Below are 17,778 nucleotides of genomic sequence, written 5' to 3'. Positions count from 1 at the left end.
TCCAGGGCCAGCCACTAGAAAGATTTTGTTGACTTTAGGAACCCAGGAAAAGCAAGCAGCTAAGCCCTGAGACACAATGAAAACCACCAATAAGACCCAGAGCCTCAGCACAAACCCTGGGACAGTTTAAGAGAGCCTAACTCAAATAAAAACATAAAGGTACAAAAATGAGCAAAAAAAAAAAACAAAAAAGAAAAGCTTGACTATTTACAGTTACCACGGTGTTAGGGAAAATCAAGGCACAAACATAGAAGAGGACAATAGGAACAAAATGGCTACAGGTGAAACTTCGAAGAAAAATGTAAATTGGTCTCAGGCCCCAAAATAATTCCTGGAAGAGTTTAAAAAGGACTTTAAAAATCAAATTAGAAAAGTAGAAGAAAAACTGGGGAAAGAAATAAAAATAAGGCAAGAACACCAAGAAAAAGAAATACAAAAAGTTATTGAGGAAAATAACTCCCTAAAAAACAGATTTAGCCAAATGGAAAAGGAAGCACAAAGGGTCACTGAAGAAAATAATTCCTTAAAAATTAAAATTGATTAAATAGAAACTAATGACTCTATAAGACACCAGCATACAAGAACAATAAATCAAAAAGTAAAAAAATACAAGGAAGTGTGAAATTTCTCATTGGAAAAAGAACTGACCTAGAAAATAGATCTAGGAAAGATAATATAAGAATTACTGGACTATCTGAAAGCCATGACCAAAAAAACAAGCCTGGACAATCTCTTTCAAGAAATTATCAATGAAAACTGACCTGAAATATTAGAACCAGAGGGCAAAATAAAAGTTGAAAGAATCCACCAATCACCTCCTGAAAGAGATCCCAAAATGAAAACTCCCCAGAATATCATAGCCAAATTTCAAACCTCACAGATCAAAGAAAAAGTATTGCAAGCAGCCAAAAAGAATTCAAATACCCTGGAGCTACAGTCAAAATTACACAGGAATTGGCAGCTTCCACATTAAAGAACCACAGGGCTTAGAATATAATATAGCAGAAGGCAAAGGAGTTAGGTTTACAATCAAGAATCACAAACCCAGCAAAATTGAATATATTCTTTCAGGGGGAAAAATGGACATTTAATGAAATAGAGGACTTTCAAGTGTTTCTGATCAAAAGACCAGAGTTGAATAAAAAATTTGACCTCCAAATACAAGATTCAAGAGAAACATAAAAAGGTAAAAAAGAAACAAGAAAGAAAAACTGTAAGAAATTTAATAAGGTTAAACTGTTTCTAGTTCTACATGAAAAGACAATATTTGTAAATCTTAATTTTATTAGAAGAGCAATTATTAGAGCAATTAGGAGTATATGTAAAGAGGATGTGGTCATAAGGCAATATTGAAGGTAATATTTGTAAGTCTTAACAACTTTAAGAATAATTAGAGGAGCAGCTAGATGGAGCAGTGGATAAAGCACCGGCCCTGGATTCAGGAGGACCTGAGTTCAAATCTGACCTCAGACATTTGACACTTACTAGCTGTGTGACCCTGGCCAAGTCACTTAACCCTCATTGCCCCACAAAAAAAAAGAATAATTAGAAGGAGTATATATAGACAGAGGATGTGGTCATAAGGTGACAAATGCCTGAGAAAACAAAATAAAGGGGCAAAAAGAAACTACATGGAAGAAGGAGGGGAGAATGTGAATGGGGTGAATTGCCCCCCCACACACACACATACACACATACACACACAAAAAGAGGCATAAAAGAACCATCATAATGGAGGGGAAGATGATGGCATGGGCAAAGATTAAACCTTACTCTCATCAATGGTGGCTCAAAGAGGGAATAACAGACACTCTGTTGGATATAGAAAGCTATCTTACCCTATAAGGAAGTTTTCAAAGGGATGGTGATAATAGAAGAGGGAGGGGGGACTGATACAAGGGAGGGCATATTGAGGAAGGTGGTAATCATAAGTAAAACACTTCTGAGAAGGGAGAGAGTGGGGCCTCAGAATGAGGGGGAGAAACAGGTGAAAAATAGCATGGAGGGAAATAAACAGTCATCATAACTATAAATGTGAATGGGATGAACTCACCCATTAAATGAAAGCAGATAGAAGAATGGATTAAAAACCAAAATTCTACAATATGTTGTTTACAAGAAACACATTTAAAGCAGAGAGATACATATAGGGTACATGTAAGGGGCTGGAAGAGAATTTATTATACTTCATGCTCTCAGGCTCCTCCTGGCTGTCTTCTTCCATCAAATGCTCTCCAGTAACTTCATATTTTTCCAAGATCTCAGGCTCTTCTGGGCTTTCTTCTTCCTTCAGAGGCTCTTCTGGAGATTTGGAAATTTCTAGTGTAACAGGATGCTCCTGGATTTCTTCTTCCATGAGAGGTTCTTCTGGCTTCTGTGAAATTTCTAGGATCTCAGGTTCCTCCTGGATCTCAGGCTCCTCTGGGCTTTCTTGTTCCATGAAAGGTTCACCAGGCTCTGGGTATGTTTCTGGGATCTCTGGCTCCTCTTCAGTGTCTTCTGTCATCAGAAGCTTTTCTGGCTCATATGGAATTGCCAGGATCTCAGCCTCCTCTGGGATTTCTTCTTCTATCAGAGGCTCTTCGGAAATTTCCGTGATCTCTGGCTCGTCAATTTCTTCTTCCGTCAAAGGCTCTTCTGGCTCATTGGAAATATTGAGGGTCTCAGGCTCCTCCTGGCTTTCTTCTCACATCAAAAGCTGTTCTGGTTCTTGGTATATTGCTTGCCTCTCAGGCTCTTCCTGGATCTCATGTTCCTCTGGGCTTTCTTCTTCCATCAAACGCTCTCCAGGAATAGTAAACACATCCTTTTCAGGTCACGATGCAATAAAAATTATATTAAATAATGGACAATCAAGTGACAGATTAAAAACCAATTGGAAATTAAATAATCTGATCCAAAAAAACAAGGGGGTCAAAGAACAAATCATAGAAACAATTGATGATTTCATTAAAGAAAATGACAATGATGAGACGATATATCAAAATTTATGGGATGCAGCCAAAGCAGTTCTTAGGAGAAATTTTATATCCCTAACTGCTTATATCAATAAAATGGAGAAAAAACAGATTAATGATTTGGGCATGCAACTAAAAAAAATAGAAAATGAACAAATTAAAAATCCCCAGCAAAACACCAAATTGAAAATCCTGAAAATCAAAGGAGAGATAAAATTGAAAGGAAGAAAACCATTGAATTAATAAATAAAACTAGAAGCTGGTTTTATATTTTAAAAAAAACCCAATAAAATAAATAAACTATTGATTAATTTGATCAAAAAAAGGAAAGAAGAAAACCAAATTACTAGTATCAAAAATTAAAGGGGTGAACTTACCACTAGTGAAGAGGAAACTAAGACAACTATTAGGAACTCTTTTGCCCAATTATATGCCAATAAATATGACAGTCTAAATGAAATGGATGAATATATACAAAAATATGTTACCCAGATTAGCAGAAGAAATAAAATATTTAAGTACTCCAATTTTAGAAAAAGAAATTGAAGAAGCCATCAGTGAGCGTCCTAAAAAAATCCCCAGGACCAGATAAATTCACAAGTGAATTCTACCAAACATTTGTTTAAGGGCTAAAATTCTAGCTAGTCTGTCTAAAATATCCAATGATTGGTCGCCAATAAATTATAAGCTTTAGCAAGAGTTAGACTTTTAAGCATTTATTAAGGAGAATAAGAATTTGGTAAAGAGAGAGAAAGGCCTAGATTCCTATCTATTAAAGGGAGAGCGCATTTCTAGCTCCCCTCTCCACCAGCGTCCTCAGGAAAGAGAGTGAGCCCGAGCGCCAGTCTCTTCCTTCCTCCTCCCACTAGCCCGCATCACTTCCTGACGCCAAAGAAAAGACTCCTGGTCTTGCCCTCAAAGACCTTCGCTTCATGGGCAGAACTCTTCTACAGTAAGTCTCCAGCAGGTGGCGTCATTCCAATCATTACAGTTGGCAGAGCCAATATAATAAAAATGACAATCCTACCTAAGTTAATTCATTTATTTAGTTCTATGCCAATTAAACTATTAAAAATATTTTACAGAGCCAGAAAAAATAATAACAAAATTCATTAGGAAAAACAAAAGTTCAAGGCTATCATGGGAATCAATGAAAAAGTACAAAAGAAGATGGTCTAACAGTACCAGATCTTAAACTGTCTCAGAAAGTGGTAATTATCAAAACAATCTGGTACTGCCTAAGAAATAAAGAGGTAGATCAGTGGAACAGAATAGATAGAAATTACACTATAACAAATGACTATAGTAATCTAGTATATGATAAACCCAAAGATCCAAGATTTTGGAACAAAAACTGTTGGGAAAACTGGGAAACAGTATGGCAGAAACTAGGTATAGACCAACATCTCACACCATATACTAACATAAGGTCAAAATGGGTACATGATTTACACATAAAGATGATACCATAAGCAAATTAAGGGAGTGTGGAATTGTTTATCTGTCAGATTTATGGGCAGGGGAAGAATTTAGGACCAAAGAAGACATAGATCATTTTGATTCTATAAAATTAAAAAGCTTTTGCATAAACAAAACTAATGTAACCAAGAATACAAAAGAAGTAGAAAACTGGGGATTTTTGAAACAAATATCTCTGATAAAGGCCTCCTTTCTCAAATATATAGAGAGCTGTGTCAAATTTATAAAAAACACAAGTCATTCCCCAATTGATAAATGGTCAAAGGATAACAACAAGCAGTTTTCAGACAAAGAAATCAAAACTACTTATAATCATGAAAAAATGCCCTAGGTCATTATTGACCAGAGACATGAAAATTAAAAAAACTCTGAGGCATCATCTCACAGCTAACAGAGTGGCAAATATAACAAAAACAGAAAATATTGGATGTTGGAGGGGATGTGGGAAAGCTGGGGCTCTAATCCATTGTTGGTGGAGTTGGGTAAAGATCCAATCATTCTGGAGAGCAATTTGCAACTATCCCCAAAGGGCTATAGAACTGTGCATACCCTTTGATCCATCAATGCCACTGCTAGGTTTATATCCCAAAGACATCCCCAAAAAGAGAAAAAGATCTATTTGTACAAAAATATTTGTAGCAGCTCTTTTCATGGTAGGTAAGAATTGGAAATCAAAGGAATGTCCATCCATTGGCGAATGGCTAAACAAACTGTGGTATATGATGGTGATGGAATATTATTGTGCTGTAAGAAATGACAAGCAGGATGACTTCAGAAAGGCCTGGAAAGACATGTATGAAATGATGTATAGTGAAGTGAGCAGAAGCAAGAGAACATTGTACACAGACACAGCAATATTGTTTGATGAAGAACTGTGAATGACTTGACTATTCACAACAATACGATGATCCAAGACAATCCCAAAGGACTATTGATGAAACATGCTATCTAGCCCCAAATAAAGAATTGATACTGATGGAACAGGCTGAAGCATACTATTTTTCACTTTCTTTCATTTTTTTCCCTTTTAATCAAGTTTTCTTGTACAAAATGATAAATGTGGCAGTGTTTTACATAATTACACATGTATAACCCATAAATGAATGCTTGCCACCTCAGGGAGCAAGGAGGGGAGGGAGGGAAAGAGGATAAAAATTGGAACCCCCAACTATAAATAAACACATTTATTATTTCAAAAAAGAAAGAAAGAAATGCTAGTCATTTGGAGGAAGGGTGTACACTTATGTGCCCTGAGTGGGTATGAGTTGAATGAAATTCTGCCTTGATGCAGGAGTGGGCTTGTTCATATTAGAGATAGAATGGATCTCACAGGTTAATTAATCTAACCTGTCACTTTACAGATGAGGCACTGAGAAGTTAAATGAATTAATTACCCAAGTTCACACAAGTAAAAGGAAGCAGATTTGGGTTATGAACCCACTGTTTCTGTGTTCTGTCCTCTTTTACAACCTTGAGGACATTCTCTTTTTTTTTTTTTTTTTTTGCGGGGCAGTGGGGGTTAAGTGACTTGCCCAAGGTCACACAGCTAGTAAGTGTCAAGTGTCTGAGGCCGGATTTGAACTCAGGAACTCCTGAATCCAGGGCAGGTGCTTTATCCACTGGGCCACCTAGCCGCCCCCGAGGACATTCTCTTGATAAGGCCAAGTGTAGAAGTTCCACATTTACCTGAGAGACTCTTTTGTGTGTCAGCTGGGCAGGATTTTGAGGCTATCAACAGAGTTTAATGTATATTTGACTATCCCCAGAGTAATCTCACTCTTAAAAAAAGCACTGACTCTTCCCTAAACTGAGCAGTGGCAAAACTGTGCTATACGAAAACAGCAACTTCTGTTGTAATCAAAGGATATGAGTCACATTAAGTAGTCAAGTTTTTTTTTTAATATAACTTTATTGAAATCTTGACAGTTCAATGAGTGTTCCCCAAATCAATTTATCTGTACCTTCAGATCAATAATTATCTATACATCAATGCTTGCTCTATAGCTAGATAAGAAAGTTGGCCAAATTGGAGAAAATTTATCCTCAATTCTATTTTATATGATGGGGTATTGACAGGTAAACATCCTTAGTTGTTCTTTGCAAGACTTAGAAAAGCAAAAAGCATCAGTACCAAACTCCATTTGGATTGCTAGGTGATATTGGTGTAGATACAAATAAACATGATCTTTCTAAAAATGAAGGAGACTCTCATCCCTCCCTCATCCCTTATGGGTTCCCATCAAGAACAAAAGTCATGAATCCTAAGATGTTAAGAAGATAAATGTTTGTCCTTCATTCTCGAAGAGGATCATGACATCGTGGTGATATAATGACTTGTAGTGAATTGAAGTGAAGGAGGTCTATGCCAAGTCACCAATTTCACTCTCTTCTCCAGAGCCATCTGGGTCCAGTGGCAAGATATACATCAGGATGACTGGAGATGACCCTGGATGTTTAAGGCAATGAGGGTTAAATGACTTGCCCAGGGTCACACAGCTAGTAAGTGTCTGAGGTGAGATTTGAACTCAGGTCCTGCCAACTTCAGAGCCAGTGTTCTATTCACTGTGTCACCTAGCTGCTCCATAAGAGAAATATGAGTTACTAGTGAACAGGACTTCAATCAATCCTGTACTTAAAGTATATAATAGAAACATATAATTTAAAAAGTGGCTAGCATTTATATAGAACTATGGTTTGCAAAGTTTTAAAAATACCCTCTCACTTTATCCTCATAAGAAACGTGGCCGGAGAAGGGAGTGGAGAGGGAGGTAGTTTAGGTTAGGTGCTATTATTATTATCCCCATTTTACAGATGAGGAAACTGAAGCAAACAGCTGCAAAATGACTTGCCCAGGGTCATAGAGCTATTAAGTGTCTGAGACCAGATTTGAATCGAGGTGTTCCTGACCTCAGATCCAGCTCTCTACCTACTAGACCTTCTCAATATCTTGGCAAATGTTTATTCAGTCTCTAAATGTAAACCTCCATTGATGAAGAACTCACTGTCTCCTGAGGTAGCCCACTCCCCTTTTGGAAAGCTATAATTGTTTTTTTAAAAAAAGTTCTTCCCTTTTGGACAGCTGTAATTGCTTTTTTTTTTTTTTTTGCGGGGCAATTGGGGTTAAGTGACTTGCGCAGGGTCACACAGCTAGTAAGTGTCAAGTGTCTAAGGCCAGATTTGAACTCAGGTACTCCTGAATCCAGGGCCGTGCTTTATCCACTGCGCCACCTAGCTGCACCCCCTGTAATTGCTTTTAAAAAATCTCTTCCTTTGAGGGAGGAATAGTCTACCTTTCAGATCTTTGGAGAAGGAGAACAGTTTATGACCAAACAAGAGATAGAGAATATTATGAAATGCAAAATGGATGATTTTGATTACATTAAATTAAAAAGGGGTTGTACAAACAGAAGCAATGCATCCAAAATTAGAAGGGATACAGAAAGCTGGGAAACAATTTTTATGGCCAGTACTTCTGATAAAGGTCTCATTTCTAAAAATATAGGAACTAAATCAAATTTATATGAATCCAAGTCATCCCCCAATTGAGAAATGGTCAAAGGATATGAACAGGCAGTTTTCTGATGAAGAAATCAAAGCTATCTATTCCCATATGAAAAAATGCAAATTAAAACAGCTGTGACGTACCACCTGACACCTATCAGATTGGCTAATATGACAAAAAAGGAAAATAATAAATGTTGGAGAAGAAGTTGTGGGAAAATTGGAACATTAATGCATTGTTGGTGGAGCTGTAAACTGATCCAACCATTCTGGAGAGCAATCTGGAATTATGCCCAAAGGGCTATAAAGCTGTGCATACCCTTTGACCCAGCAATACCACTTTTGGGTGTTTTTCCCAAAGAGATCATGGAAAAGGGGAAAGGACCCACATGTACAAAAATATGTATAGCTGCTCTCTTTGTGGTGGCAAGGAATTGGAAATTGAGGGGTTGCCCATCAATTGGGGAAAGGCTGAACAAGTTGTGGTATATGAATGTAATGGAATTCTATTGTGCTGTAAGAAATGATGAGCAGGAGGAGTTCAGAGAAACCTGGAAGGACTTGCATAAACTGATGATGAGTGAGATGAGCAGAACCAGAAGAACATTGTACACAGTATCATCAACATTGTGTGTTGATCAACTGTGATAGACTTGATTTATAGTCCAATCCCCTCATTTTACTTTGAGAAAAATGAGGCCAAAAGCAACACAGCTAGTAAATGGCAGAATTAGGATTTGAACTCAGGTACAAGTAATTCTAAGCTACATGGCTCTCCACAGTACCACATTAATTCCTAATTAAATTAAATCTAATTCAAGATTTATCAATCAACTACTACTACATGTCCTTAAGGTATTGTGAGAAATACTATAGATACAAAGACAAAAAATGAAAAATAATAATTCTCCTCATGGAGTTGACATTCTCCGAATCCAGCATAACTGGCCCTGAGTCTGAGGTTTCTAAGTTTGGTTTCAATACTTAAGACTCAGAGGGATCGGGGTAGCTAGGTGGTGCATTGGATAGAGCACTGGCCCTGGATTCTGGAGGACCTGAGTTCAAATCCAGCCTCAGACACTTAACACTTACTAGCTGTGTGACCCTGGGCAAGTCCCTTAACCCCAGTTGCCTCACCAAAAAAGAAAAAAAAAAAGACTCAGAGGGAGCTCTAATAGGAAGGGTGTGAATATTTACTCTAACCTGGATTTCTAGTTCAATCCTGACCACAGACTCTTTTAGGTCAGGCAAGTCACTTTCCCTCTCTTGGCCTCCATTGCCTCATTTGTCAAATGAGGGGGACCATGAATTCAGATGGAGCGGGGGGACTCTTTATTTCCATAGATTCAATTTCCTTTGTAACCCTTTATATTACATTGTATGCATTGCAGAACATTATTTTGAGCAGAGATCCATGAGCTTTGCTAGGTTGACAAACTTCTGTGAGGTATCCATCACCTCACAGTTTGCTGATGCTGGCTGGGCTGAGGTGACATTTGAGGAACTTCAGAATCTCTTTCCAGGAATGTTCTTGGGCTTCCCCATGAGGGATGGCCTCACCACCCCACAAAAGAGGCCTCACGGAAATGTGGCTCCACGAGGTCAAACACAAGGGAGAATAGGGAGGCTCTATCAAGTGCCCAGCTCCTGGATAGGAGAGGAGAGTGCCATTGCTTTTCCCGTGTCTCTTCAGCTGTTCCATGGCTTGCTCAGCATAAGCTTTGCTATTTATGTTCTGGTCCTTCTCTCCAACAATGAATAGGATATGACCCTGGGCCCTTTCTACTGGCAGGAGAGCATGCTTATTTGTCTCTTCTTGAGGGTTTTCTAAAACATTACTTAGTGCCATTAGTCCCAAATCATTTATTCTTATCCCTTCTAGAACATAATTAAGTGGGTGAATGGTCTCATTTCTATACTTGATTATATGTTCAGCTGCAAAATAAAAACCATTGATGCAGACTGCAGCTGCCACCTGCTTCAGGAAACTACTGCCCTCGCCAATCCGATATGGGCCCCTAGGCTCACTGAAACTATGCCTATGGTTGGGACCAAGCACACCTGAAAATACATTAAAAAAGCAAAAATGATTCCTTTAGCATTCCAGTCTCATGGACTGTAATAATAACAGCTTCCATTGGTATAGTACTTTCTGATATCTATTTCATAAACTAGTTTGAATTAAAGGGCATTCAAGTAAACACACATTTATTAGATATCCAGTATAGACTGTGTAAAAACCTTGGGGGGTGAAAAACAGTTTAGATCATCCTCCCCTCCAGAGTTTATCATCTAGCAGGGGAAGAGTACCCATCTGTAGTGGAAAGAAGACTAAATTTGGCACTAAGGAAGAGAATTTCTCTTCGCCCTCTGCCTTTTACAGCATGACCTCAAGTAAGTCATTGAACCTCTCTTAGATTTTTCTTATTTGTAAAATGAGAGGGTTGGCCTACATGGCCTTTCTAGTCATATCCACCATTGTAGGTCTGGCTCCCGTGATGAGCCAGTTGCAAACCAAATGCTGTGTGAGTTTCTGAGTGCAGAGAGCATTGTTACTGACTGGGAAGAGGAAGGCTTCATAAAGAGTCTGCATTTTAGCTGGAAATTTAAAAGATGATTAGGGTTCCAAAAGATGGAGAAATGGGACTCAGGCAGGGCACTGAGTGAAAAAGAATAAAATATATAGATGGAGGCTAAAGAATAGCCAGTTGGGCTGAAGTGAAGAATATGTGGAAAGAAAGAACATGAAATAAGGTTGGAAAAGTAGGACATCCAGATTGTGAGCTTAGGGTCAAGATAAGGAGTCTGAATTGGGATAATAGAAAGCCATTGAAGGAGTATGAACAGGGGAGAAACATGATGAGATCTATACATAGTGAAAAATAATATCGCAGCAGCATGAAAGATGGATTGAAGCTGGGAATGGCTATGAAACAATAATTTAGGAAGATATTATTATATTCCTTTTTTTTTCTTTCTTTTTTTTTTTAGTGAGGCAATTGGGGTTAAATGACTTGCTCAGGGTCACACAGCTAGTAAGTGTTAAGTGTCTAGGCCGGATTTGAACTCAGGACTCCTGACTCCAAGGCCAGTGCTCTATCCACTGTGCCACCTAGCTGCCCCTATTATATTCCAACTACAGCCAATAGTGAAAGTCTATACTAGGGTGGTGGCAATAGAGGTATAAAAAAAGGAGATAAATTAAGAGAATTGCTTCAGAGATAGTATCAGGAGTCCGCTAGTATATATTTACAACCAGCTCTTTGGTTGCACTTTTAATTTTGGTGCACTTTTAATTCGATCTGCATTATTAACATATTTTCTCACAGCTTTCTTAAGAATAGGCAACCAAGGGGCAGCTATGTGGCGCAGTGGATAAAGCACCAGCCCTGGATTCAGAGTACCTGAGTTCAAATCGGCCTCAAACACTTGACACTTACTAGCTGTGTGACCCTGGGCAAGTCACTTAACCCCCTTTGCCCCATAAAAAAAATATGTTACAAAAAAATATAAGAATAGGCAACAACAGAAAAATAAATCAAGTTCTGATTTGTACCATTTGCCAAATTCTGAGGATAAATGCTCACACAGACAATCCTCTCTTGTGCAAACCAGCTCCAGAATACTACTGGATAGAATCAGTAAGACATGACAACTGAATTGGATATGGGAGTTGAGGCAGAGTTCAAAGTAACACCAAGTTTTTCAACTACAGGAGACAAAGTGAACAATAGTGAGGAGGACAGAAAAAAGTGAAGTCAGAGGAAGCTTAAGTTTTGCTGGAGGCTAGAATGTGGAGTTTTGCAATGCTGGCTGGACATCCAGGAGGAGATGTCCCATAGGCAGTGAGAGGGGCAGGTCTGAAGATTAGGAGGAAAAAGAAGGCAGGGTTGGAGAGAAACATCAGAGTTATTTGCATAGTAGTGATCATTGAAAATCATGGGAGAGAGGAAGTTCACCAAAGACCTTTAGGAAACATGCACATTCCAGAGTTAAGAAAAGGATGAGAAGCCAGTAAATGAGTAATTCAGGAGGCAGGAAAAGAATCAGGAGGGTATTCGGTCTGTGAAGCTAAAGGTGTGGATAAGTTCTGAAGAAAGGAGTGGTCAGCAGAGTCAAATGTGGCCCAAGGATCAAGAAGGCTGAGCTATGAGACTTAAGAAGGTCCTCAATAACCTTTTCTGTAAAGGGGAATCAGGATGAAGTAGCTGAGGAGGCGATAGAGGCACTGATTGTAAGGAACTTGTTGACGAAAGGGAAAAGAGAAATGATATAGTTTGATGGAGTAAAAGGCTTTTTTCAGCAGTTAGGAGGAGGATAGTATATAGTTGCAGGCAATCAGGAAAGGAACCAGTAGCAAAAGATGAGAAGGGACAATGAGGGTGGGAAGAGAAAAAGAGGTAATTGGGGGGGGGGGAATGCAGTGGAAAGGGGTAAGGTGATAGAGGGAGAAAGAGATTGAGGGGAAAGGGAGAGAGGGAGGAGAGAAATTGAGAGACAGTGAGAGTTGGAAGTGGGGGGGAGGGAAACACGAGAGAGACCAGAAGGGGGAAGAAGATAGGGAGGGAGGGGAAGGAAGAGGAGGAGGGAGAGAAAGATTGGAGAGGGTGGAAATTAAAGACACAGGTAAAGGAATTAGGTTTAACCAGAAATTGGAGGCCTCTGAGATAGGAAGGATGGAGGAAAGATTGCGAGATACTGAATTTTGAAATATGCAGACAAGTTGAGGGAACTCACCTCAGATGGCTTTCACTTTCTTAATGAAATAGGAGGTAATATCATTAAATGTGAGTATAGGGGCCAGGAGTAGTCTTGGGGACTTGAAAAAAAGAAAAAGGTTTTAAATGAGGAGAATGAGAAAGGATTGCCTAGCCACAGTGAGGACCTAGTTGAGTGTGTACCCCAAAAATGTTTAAGGAAAGAATTTCAAGAGGTATTGATTTTAGCCTTTTCTAGTTTTCCCCTCCTCCCCATCCCCCTGCTAGTGTCTTCTATTTGAGATTACTTTCCACATGCTCTGTGTATATCTTGTATGTATATAGCTGTTTGTCATTTCACCATTAGAATATGAATTCTTGGGGAGCATGGACCATGGTTTTGTTTTGCTTTGTATCCCCAGTGCTTAGCACAGTAAGTGTTAATAAATGCTTGTTGACTGACTGACTGGTGCTACCCTTCTACTATCTTGCCTATCTCTACTAGTTCAAACCCACTTTTAAGCCTTTTTTCATACTAGTCCTGATTTCATTTTGTTCTAGCCAAACATTCAGTTTGGCTCTCTCCTCTCCTTATGCCCATTACTCATTTTGTCCCATGTCCATGAAGTAGACTTCTCCTGTACCCTATATCCTCTTGATTCTTTCCTGACTTTCCTTATTATATATTTTTGGGGTACAAACTCAGATGGGCCTCTATCTTTCCAGTGTTATTTCTCACTGCTGTACTCCTCTTCATTCTGCCTTCCAGCCACAAAGTACTATTCACCATCTCTTGTTCTCTACTATCTCCTTCCATCTTCATGCCTTTGTTCATATCCTTCTCCTAAAATGGGTTTCTTCCTTGTCCTCAATTCCCAATCTTCACCAGCTGAATGAAATCTTTGACTATGTACAAGGAACATCTCTTCCATGCAGCCTTCCTTCCCTCAGCTGTCATCTAGAAATTCTCTCCCCTTTGAATTTCTCAGGGCACTTTGTACCTTTTTTTGTACTCGCCACCTTCTAGTTTGCAATATAAGAATTCCTGTATATGTTATAGAATAATGAACTCCTATGATTGTACATGATTTTTGAGGTCATCTAATCCAACTCACATCTAAACAAGAATCTTTTCTATAATATTCCTTACAAGAAGTCATCCATCTTCCATTTAAAGGCTTCCAATGATAGGAAATTAACTCCCTTTTAAGGAAGCTTTTTTCATTTTTGACTAGCTCTAAAGACTAGGTAATTGTTCCTTACCTCCAACCAAAATCTGCCTCCTGCCAACCTCCAACCATGATGTCTTGATCTGCCCCTCCCAATGTTCAAGCCAAATAAATCTAATCTCAACCAATAGGTCAATAAACATGTATTAAGCATCTATGATCCAGCCACTGTGCTATGCATCCTCACATATCAATGGGGTATAGTTTAAAGAGGGCTAGATTCGGAGGCAGGAGCAAAGGAGGCTAAATTCTCCCTTTGATGCTACCTGTGGGACTGGTGTATAGCTACCTGTGCATGTTACTTAACCTCTTGGAGTCTCTTTCCCCACCTATAAAATGGAACTAATAGCACCTACTTCACTGGGTTATGAGGATTAACTGAATCAGTTGCCAGCTATAATTATCAGGCAATGCATTCACTATAATAAAATTCTAAAGCAAAATCATCTAGAAGAAAACTTACATGTTTTTTAAAAATCGGGTTGTTTTTTGGGTTTTTTTAAGAATTTGTAGGATCCTTAAATATCATCTAGTCCAATTCTTCCCTTCAGTCCCACTGTCTAATTTCACCTATGACCCAGCTGAGGTCCACTAAAGTTAATAAGTAACTTGCCCATGGGGTCACTTAGCTAGTTAGTAGCAGGGACAGGGTTATACCAGTTTCCTTGGTCCTTCATTTAGTACCCTTTTGACCCTACCACACTGTGGGAACTATATCCACATTTTAGTAATACTTGTATGTAATATCATCATGGCATTTTCTTAATTTGTTAATTTCTCTAATCAGTTAGCTTACAAAAGGAACAATGTAAAGTCATAATGCTCACATGCTTTAAGTTTTATCAAAAGCCTTTTCTACCATCTCTCACTTAATCCTGACAATAAACCTGTGAGGCCTGTTATTATTCTCCACCATTAAAGAATTTCAATGACTTGTCTAGTAAGCATCCAAAGTGGTATTCAAGTCTTCCTGACTCCCAAGTCTAGAGTTCTAATCACTAAACCACACTCCTTTTTGTAGTGAGGTTCTGATAATATTAAGCCTCATTCTTCATAAACATCATCAAAACATTAATGGAATAAACACTAGATGAATGTGTCCCTGAAGTGGTTTGGGAAAAGAAACCTAGATGAGCTGATTAGATAAGTAGAGTAGGAAGAGAAAGAAGTGAATAACTGATTAAGGACCTCTGTCTTCCTCTAGAGTAGAAATCACAGGTGCAAGAGAAGCAAACCATGCCAATGAAAAGAGTACACGAGAGGACTGTAGTTAGGCATTTGGGATTAGAGATTGCATAAGAAGTTAAAGATAAAGATTGAAACCAAATAGTGAACTCAAAGTACCTTGGGATGGCTCAGGAGGAAATTGGCAGCTTCTTCAAAGTATTCTATATCCAGGATATCGATTGCTTTGGGCAGGTCTTCATAGGCAAAGTAAGCTAATGCCAATGTAGCAAAGCCACGACTAGCCAAGAGACTGGCCCGAAACTCAATCAGTCCACCAATGCCACCAAATAAATCAATTACTCCAGGGAAAGGGCCTTCTCCTGAAGAAAATTTTAAAAGGATTTTGTTGTGAGAAAAGAAAAGAGGCTATAAAGAAAAAAAAAGAGAGAAAGAGTCCAGAAAAAAGAAGGAAGGAAACAGTATATTCAAAATTTAGCCACTATTACAAAGAGAATTTCCTAATCTCCCCTCATATGCCTGAGACACATAGATATCAAGACGCTTGCCCAGAGTTATTGAGCTACTTAGTGTCAGAAGACCGATTTGAACTCAGATCTATCCTGACTCTAAACCAGGACTCTAGGTATTAGGTCTAGCTACTAGATTTCTTTCTTGGCCCATAGTGGAATGAAATAACCAGAACCCTAGATGGGGAAAAAAGATTCTTTGAGACATTGCAAAACTTGCCACACACAACTGCCTAGCTCAGAATTAATATGAAGGATGTAGAGAATAAAAAAAGGACAATCCATTGATTTCAAACTATGAGTACATGAACCAACCCAGTTTTTAGCCATGAGTTTTCAGAGACTGTAACTTAAATTGGCATCCATGAGGCAGAAGTCCTGACTGTGCCCCAACTGTGCTGAATTTATTTCTTTAGCCATATCTGAGGTCATAGCAAGAACTGGCAAAGAAGCTGGTAAAGAAGGTGAGAAGTGGAGTGATAGGAGGCAGCATCAAAGGAACAGAATGACAAAATATAAAGGGGAGAAAAAGGGGGTTTGCCTCTCCTTCCTGTTCTGTTGAGCCTCGATTCCTTTCCTGAATGAGTGTCCACTGCACTGTGAAACACTCACCTAAGGAACTCTCATTAGCTCAATGGTTGGAAACCTCTAAGACAAAGGCCAGTCTCTCGCACAATGAAGTGTGTCACAATTCACCTGCAGGTCACCAGGTTGCTATTTCCCATCACAAATTTCAGTAGATGGTGGGTAGAAGGGGTTGAAAACAGGACCATAATCAACAATTTGTACAACTGGGCCAAAGGGGGAGGGGCATTGTGGCAAACCCAGAAGGTTCTCTGTCACCCCTCTGACTGAGTTCCCCCTCCCCATACTTGGGCCGTGGTCACTGAAGCAGCAAGAGTTTTCTGGAAGACAATGCCTGGCCGGTCTCCCAGGGTCTGAGGAATCAGCTGTACTAACTTTGCTCTGTTAAGGCCTAGAATAAGTTCTGACATGTCAAGGCTGAAAGGTTGAAAAATTACTCTTATTCTCTTAGAATTATTCTCACAGAGACCTTATTTGATTTCTTTGTGGTTTTTTGCTTTAAATACTGAGCTGTCCCAAATAATAAATCACACACAGTTATTCACCCTAAGGTGGTGCTGATGTGTCAATTATTAATTGTCTCCAATCCTCAACCACTGTCAAGGGCCTAAACCCTCGACCCCGAGCAGGGCATGCTCACCCAGGGTGTGGCTTTTAAAAGTAAAGAAGACTTGCCCTAGAATATCATGAGGTTTCTATGAAATTGGACTGGCAGCTACTAGGCAGATGTATAGGGGCAGAGGTGTAGTGGGTATGTGTGTGGGGAGGGTGGAGATTGGGACATGGAAGGTGGGAGCTACAGGTGAGGCAAGGAGTGGGTAGGAGGACACCCTGGGACAACTTGAGGCTTCTAAGCTATTGAAAAGAAGGAATTCCACAGCGAGGAGGGGACAGCCCTCTAAGATGTTTCTACTGGTACCCTCTAAATTTCCTGGCCTGAGTCAAAAGCCTCACTGCCTTCACCCTAGTTACAATAATTCTTAATGTAAAGATGGAAGTAATATCAATGGAGGAGATCAATGAGCAAGCATTTATTAAGCACCTATTCTGTAACAGCCACTACTAGCTCTATGTATACAAAGACAAAAATGAAACAGACTCTGCCCTCAAGAAGTTTACATTCTAATGTTGGAGTCAACTCGTACATATATGCGTATATACATAATATATAATACAAGGTGTTTTGGATGGGAGAGGGTTTGCTGTAGGTATCATGAAAGGTTTCAGGTAGAAGATGGCACTTGAGCTGATTCTTAAAGGAAACTAGGTGTTCCAAGAGGCAAAGATAAGGAAGGAGAGCATTCTAGGTATAAGGAACAACTCATGCAAAGGAATGGAAATGGGAGATGGAACATGCTATATGAGGAACAACAGCCTGACCCATGCGGTTACACTGTAGAGTATGGGAAGGGGAGCGATGTATCCAAGGACTAGAAAGGTAGGAAACAGTCAAGTTATGAAGATATTGTAGTGCCAAACAGAGGAATTTGTAGTTGATCTTAGAGTTAACAGGGAGCCACTGCTGTTTACAAATTGGGGAATGATGGGATCAAACCTGAACTTCAGGTAATTCTCTTTGGTCTTAGGTGGAAAATGGATTGGCATGGAAAAGAGATTTGAGACAAGGAGAATCGAT

General features: G+C 39.2%; 1 protein-coding gene across 1 annotated transcript in view; it reads right to left on the bottom strand.

Annotated features, from left to right (window-relative positions):
* Positions 1-8,580: 8,580 nt before the first annotated feature.
* LOC122730381 (bile acid-CoA:amino acid N-acyltransferase-like) overlaps positions 8,581-17,778 on the bottom strand; it is a 36,867-nt gene continuing 27,669 nt past the window's right edge. The window contains 3 exon segments of the mRNA XM_043969492.1: positions 8,581-9,924; positions 9,927-9,998; positions 15,208-15,410. Of these exon segments, the coding sequence (XP_043825427.1) occupies positions 9,397-9,924; positions 9,927-9,998; positions 15,208-15,410 (803 nt within the window). The 3' untranslated portion in view covers positions 8,581-9,396.

This window comes from Dromiciops gliroides, chromosome 1 (genome assembly GCF_019393635.1).
Source record: "Dromiciops gliroides isolate mDroGli1 chromosome 1, mDroGli1.pri, whole genome shotgun sequence".
Classification (NCBI taxonomy): Eukaryota; Metazoa; Chordata; class Mammalia; order Microbiotheria; family Microbiotheriidae; genus Dromiciops; species Dromiciops gliroides.
The sequence above is the reverse complement of the archived record's forward strand: the minus strand, read 5'-3'. Positions and strand labels throughout refer to the sequence as shown.